This window comes from Argentina silus, assembly GCF_951799395.1.
Source record: "Argentina silus genome assembly, chromosome: 5".
NCBI lineage: Eukaryota > Metazoa > Chordata > Actinopteri > Argentiniformes > Argentinidae > Argentina > Argentina silus.
Genome location: NC_139659.1, coordinates 10,800,621 through 10,806,939, shown reverse-complemented (window position 1 = coordinate 10,806,939; position 6,319 = coordinate 10,800,621). Strand labels below are relative to the sequence as shown.

The window sequence follows — 6,319 nt, the reverse complement described above, 5'->3', positions numbered from 1 at the left end:
TATGATGGACATGACTGAACAGAAGACAGATGGCAGCACGAATGCTCCTACACACTGACACTCAGTGTTACCATAGAGCTTGAAATACATGGAAAAAAGCATATATCTTTTAGGTTAGAAACAGCATCAACTATAGTGTTTTTCTTTTGCAGAGTGCCCCTGTAGAATGACTATTTTTGGGGCCACATTGCAAACAATTTAATCCTGTTATCAAAATGAATGCATCTGAATCTGTACTTGCACTTACTTTTTAATCAATGCACTTCAATGCTGACTAACGTATGATATACATTTGTGTTGCTCCTTAAAAGAAGAACTATTTTAGATGTTTGGGCATGGGTTTATAGTCAATGCTCAATTAATTGGGTTTGGGTTAGTGCGGATGCCTCAAGTCAATGCCCTAGTGCTGTTTACCACAAAGAGACCTCAAACTACAAAGCAACAGAAACAGTGATTTTCAATGATCACAAACACACTGCTCTTTACTCAATGTGACTTAACCCATGTCCTGGAGGCCTATGCTATTTATGCTGGTCATTGCCTCAACTGAGCAACAATAGGTGGATGCGAACCAATAACTCACAGGAACAATAGCTTTTAAATGAAAATGCATATTTTTATATTTTCATGAGGACAAGCACACCTCCTACAACTTATGTCTTTCACACAAGTCTTACAAGCAAATGCTAAAGGGGGGACACTGTAGATATTACATGGAATTGGTTGAGACAAGATTCAGCATATTTAGCATATCATTCAGTATATACCTACAGGACCTGGGCTAAGAGACTATGTTTCCCATAAACCCCACCATGATCTGGCCTCTCTAGTTTCTAAAATAATTGTGTCCTCCAGAACAAGTTTGACTTATCTCTTCCAGCATCATAGACAATTATAGTACAATAAACATTGCTGGTTGAGGAAGAATGTATATAGCAATCTTGTTTGGAGGACGGGGCCTGATAATTTACCACACTAAATGTGTGGCTGTTATCAGGTTGAGAAGTCGAATGTAAAACTGCAAAAAGGAATCTTTCACATATTGATGTGGAAATATTCTAAATTGATTTTTACACAGCATTTTCTTATCCCTGGGCCAAGCTAAAGAATGTGTTGTGTGAAAAGCTCTAATTTGGGCAAGATGATATGTTTTTATTGTCAATAAAGCTTTGCATTTTTGTTTTAAACAGCAATAGCTTGGCTACAACAGCAACAGCCGTAAAGGGAAAGGTAAACCTACACCTTTTATGCACATTTTGGCAATATGCACCCTCTTCAAGGATCTCAGATGTTAGACAAGTGTACCATTCACCTGGTGGTCACTCATCTATTTAACTTGCTGCAATGACCTTGCCCAACCAACCAAAAGCTCAAATCCAACTACAGTGTTGGATGTACTATTTTGGTTTCAGATCTTAAAACATTGGCAGTCAATCCAGAAATTTCAGCAACATAGACAATTTTTTGAGAGATTATGTACTGTATGCGAACGAAATATAAAACAATAAAATGAAAATATTTATCAGATGCTTGTGCTTACCAATTGGGCAAAGTGTGTGTGTGTGTGTGTGTGTGTGTGTGTGTGTGTGTGTGTGTGTGTGTGTGTGTGTGTGTGTGTGTGTGTGTGTGTGTGTGTGTGTCAAATACAAAGAGCTGTTATAAAGCTTCTCTCTGAACAACACATCCCATTGATTCTATTTAAATCCCCCAAAACTCCAGGTAATTTAGAATGTTGGATTTGAGCAACATAAGCAGCCTATGCAGAATTTCTGCAACAAATATGCACATCATGTCAGCAAACAACTTAATTCCAGTAGAGGGCGCCAAAGTCTCGGAAGTTACCAAGCCACTGTCTCTCGCGAGAACCGACAAACCTCAGCCACAGGTTCAGCTCGAAGCATGAGTGTTAGCGTTAGCCTTGTGTGCTTGCTGGGTACATTTTGAACAACTTAACAACTTTACAATCAATATAGTTTCATCGTTCTAAGGGATAATATCCAAGGACCACCTACAAAATGAGTTTACTCGCCAAAATAGCAGAAATTGAGTCCGAGGTAAGTTAACGCTACATGAATGTTAGCTAGCTAGTAATCTGTCACGTTTTAGCTTGGCACTAGCGCTTAAATTGCTGTGTGGCAGATAGCAAGCTAACTACCGGTAGCTAGGTAGCTGTATAGTTAAGCTACCCAGGCCATGTCATTTTGCTAGCAAGTTAGTGTGTAGTTTCACTTGAGTTACAACTTTCTGTTTTAATAACAACTTGTAACATAACATGTTGTCGATGAGAGGCCGACTCTAAACCGGTACGAGTTATTGGCTTTAGCTGGCTAGTAGGTGTAGGTATAGGTTTTAACACAGTAGCTAATAGCATATTCCAATTCGTCTTGTACTAGTGTAAATCATATCATGGACATAGCTACATGCTAGGTCTGTGCACATTGGTGTCTCCTAAAAGTCAGACCCCTACTCTTACGGCCATAGGTAGCTGGTGTAGTTATTGGTGAATGCTGAGTTGTCAGTTCCACAAAATCCTCATAGGAGTCAATCATCTGCATAGAGTAGATATGACTGATGATAGCCAAGTTGTCATTATTCATCTATGCTTTGAGGATCTGTGTAATATAGTATATTGAATTGTAAGAAGGTTATGATTATCGTCCAAACTTTCTCAAGTTTAACAAAAAAAATGGAATAGTAGGACGTTGTGTAGACAGTCATTCTGGTATTGATGTTTAATAGGGTCTTTTAAGATGGTGTGTCATGTATCTTATCACTTGCACCTGCTGTAAAGGCGAAATCTGTGATTGGTACATATTTCTTTTTACTTTCAAATTAATTAAGCTTGTTTTACTCTATTTTTTGTAATTGTAAACAAACTGTATAGCTGTATAGCTCCATAAAATGGTTAAAACTTTCTTTTTAATCTCATGGATGGTCAGTCCTTGCATCCAGGACTATCCCCGTTTAACAAAAAAAAGACGGGGTGACCGCTTTGTTATTTTTCGAATCCCAGATTGCCCCTTTAAAGATGGATGGTTGACGCTTCATGTCAGACTTGATCGGTGTTGTGTAAAAGATGAATGAACTGAAAGCATCTATCTCTCTGTTTGACAGATGGCTCGGACACAGAAGAACAAGGCCACATCCAACCACTTGGGGCTGCTAAAAGCACGTCTGGCTAAATTGAGGAGAGAACTCATCACACCAAAGGGCGGCGGGGGAGGAGGCCCGGGGGAAGGTGAGACTTGACTGATGTACTTTGTTCCTCAGCATGTTTTGATTCAGACAAACAGCCTTGCACTAAGTAATGCTGCGATTGAGTAGCCTGATTAAGAACCAGTAGCAACAACACTCTGACATCAACTCAGTGGGACTGGGACAGTGACAGTGGGAATTGTTGTGACATGTTGAGCAGTAGAAGTTCATATTGTAATTGACATGTTTGTCTTTGCTTTATTTTTAGGTTTTGATGTGGCAAAAACAGGTGACGCCCGTATCGGGTTTGTGGGGTTCCCCTCGGTGGGCAAGTCTACTTTGCTCAGTAACCTGGCAGGTGTGTACTCTGAGGTGGCCGCGTATGAGTTCACCACCCTCACCACAGTTCCAGGAGTGATTCGCTACAAGGGTGCCAAAATTCAGGTACGACGAGGCACCCCACACTGCACCTGAATGATCCGTAATAAGTGAGAACAGGGAATTGAGTCGCCACTTGTGATTTTAGCTGTGTCATTATTTCTTCAATGTCATCTGTTGGGATGCTTATTCTGCCGTTGTGTTTCCAGCTCCTGGATCTCCCAGGAATCATTGAGGGGGCCAAGGATGGCAAGGGTCGAGGGCGGCAGGTTATAGCAGGTGAGTACCGACAGGGAAGCATCGTAACGTTCAAATGCTCTCTCGTGTACACGCAAACCATCGTTTAGAATACAGACACACGCTCCCAGGTTTTGCAATGTCACACTCGTACACAAAGCCCCGCGTTAAGGCAGAGGTTTAGTGTCAGGTGATGTGGCCACTATCTCCATGCAGAGCTGTAAATGTGTCAGTGGTGTGGTGGTCTGATATCCTCCCGCCTGTCTGTATATGCCTGTGGTTTCACTCTCTCTCTCTCCCTCCCTCCCTCCCTTCAGTGGCCCGAACCTGCAACCTGATCCTAATAGTCCTGGATGTGCTGAAGCCCCTCGGCCATAAGAAGCTGATCGAGCACGAGCTGGAGGGCTTCGGCATCCGCCTCAACAAGCAGCCGCCCAACATCGGCTTCAAGAAGAAGGACAAAGGAGGTATCAACTTCACCGCCACGGTATGTCATTCCCATACAACAGATACACCTCCATTTTGTTTCTCTCTTTCTCTCTCTCTCTCTCTCTCTCTCTCTCTCTCTCTCTCTCTCTCTCTGTCTATCTGTGGAGGTTGGTTATAAGTAGTAGTAGTCTTGGCCCTCCCCATTGCTCAACAACTGTCACGTGTTAATATTCTGTCTTGTTCTCTCTGTCTTTAGTGTGCACAGAGTGAGCTGGATGCTGACGCAGTGAAGAGCATCCTGGCTGAGTATAAGATCCACAATGCTGACATCACCCTGCGCAGCGACTCCACCGCTGATGACCTCATCGATGTGGTGGAGGGAAACCGGTAAGTGGCTGGGTTACCTCTCCTCGCTCTCGAATCTTTGCCCATTCCATCTGAGCTACATCTCCCCCTACAGACCACGAACGTAACTGTTTGTTTCCCCTCCGCCACTGCCAGGGTGTACATTCCCGTCATTTATGTGCTCAACAAAATCGACCAGATCTCCATCGAGGAGCTGGAGATCATCTACAAGGTGCCCCACTGCGTGCCCATCTCAGCCCACCACCGCTGGAACTTTGATGACCTGCTGGAAAAGATGTGGGACTACCTACAGCTAGTGCGCATGTAAGTGGTACTAGAGCCAACTGTCCCTAGAGAGGGCTGAAGGAGTTCAAGTATTCCTTCTAGGAAGCCTGCAGAGGGTTTATGAGACTTTGAACAAAGTGGAATCCATATTACACACACAATTGTTATATATATAGATAGGCCTAAGTGTGTATTTATCCCATATTGACTGATTTGAATGTGTTCCCCCCCTCTCCAGATACACCAAACCTAAAGGCCAGCTACCAGATTACACATCGCCAGTCGTGCTTCCTGATCAGTATACTTCTGTAGAGGACTTCTGCCTAAAGATTCACAAAAACCTCATGAAAGAGTTCAAATAGTAAGTTCGATATCATACTCTAATGGCTCTTTCTGCTAATATGTTGCTCCTCACATGGATTTTCAAGGACGGACTTGTAATCAATCAATCGAACTACTTAAACAGCTCAGCGATTGTGCTTTTATGATTGATTTGTCCTGTTTTGGTTCTCTCAAGCTTTGATATCAGGGTTGGGATTACAATTAAAATTCATCATTTGAAAAAACCTATAGGAAAACAATAGGCTATGTTTAATTCTTGTATTAAGTGAATTAAAATTCGAATTATCCACCAACCCTGCTTGATATATGGATTTAAGATCTGTATGTACACGGTGCAATATTTCCAATTGATTTACCCTAGGATGGTAAGTGCACACACACACCCACACACACACACACCCACACACACCCACACAAATGACACATTGCTGCAGATGCTGCTCTCTAACATTCCCCCTCCTCCTTGCAGTGCGCTAGTGTGGGGATCCTCGGTGAAACACAATCCCCAGAAGGTGGGTAAAGACCATGTCATGGACGACGAGGATGTTATCCAGCTGGTGAAGAAGTAAAAAGGACTAATTCATCGCATGGCCCGTTCATCAAATGGAATACTCTACTGCTCATCTAAAAAAATGTAAAAAGCCTATCCGCGAGAGCATCTATGTCTTGTGGTTCTCAATTTTATGTTGGAATTTGAAAATGAAAAAATATGAATGTCAAAGTTGCATTAAAACTCCCTCCCTTATCCAATGCAAGGTCTCACATCATCTATCGAAAAATAAATTAAAATCAATAAAAACCTCATATAAAAATGACTAGCTGCCTCTGTCACCTTTTTACTTGTATGTTTTTTTTTATTCTGTTTTTATTTTCTTCATTGTGTGGTTTTATTGTGCTAGAGCTTCTACTAATGTGCTATTTCTATTTCCATTTTATTGTAACATGCATTGTATCGCATTAATTACATTCAAATTCATTTTGTTGGATTATTTTATTTGAATAGTGAAGGATATAGCTTGATAACACACATTTTTGTTTAAAAAAAGACCATTTAATGTAATGCTATATCAATAGCTGTCTGGTGAGAGTGGGGTCATATGAAATAATA

At 41.6% G+C, this 6,319-nt stretch overlaps 1 protein-coding gene across 1 annotated transcript; it reads left to right on the top strand.

Annotated features, from left to right (window-relative positions):
- Positions 1–1,880: 1,880 nt before the first annotated feature.
- On the top strand, positions 1,881–6,020 carry drg1 (developmentally regulated GTP binding protein 1). Its single transcript, XM_083670582.1, has 9 exons — positions 1,881–2,054; positions 3,115–3,238; positions 3,464–3,639; positions 3,783–3,852; positions 4,128–4,297; positions 4,496–4,626; positions 4,741–4,908; positions 5,108–5,230; positions 5,681–6,020. The coding sequence occupies exons 1-9, from the start codon at positions 2,016–2,018 to the stop codon at positions 5,778–5,780; spliced, it is 1,101 nt and encodes a 366-aa protein (XP_083526708.1). The 5' UTR covers positions 1,881–2,015; the 3' UTR covers positions 5,781–6,020.
- The last annotated feature ends 299 nt before the right edge of the window (positions 6,021–6,319 follow it).

Coding starts and splice junctions, on each gene's coding strand:
- drg1 (XM_083670582.1), top strand. CDS start 2,016: ATGAGTTTACTCGCCAAAATAGCAGAAATTGAGTCCGAG. Junction 4,909..5,107: donor TACCTACAGCTAGTGCGCAT/GTAAGTGGTACT, acceptor CCCCCTCTCCAG/ATACACCAAACCTAAAGGCC. Junction 5,231..5,680: donor CTCATGAAAGAGTTCAAATA/GTAAGTTCGATA, acceptor TCCTCCTTGCAG/TGCGCTAGTGTGGGGATCCT.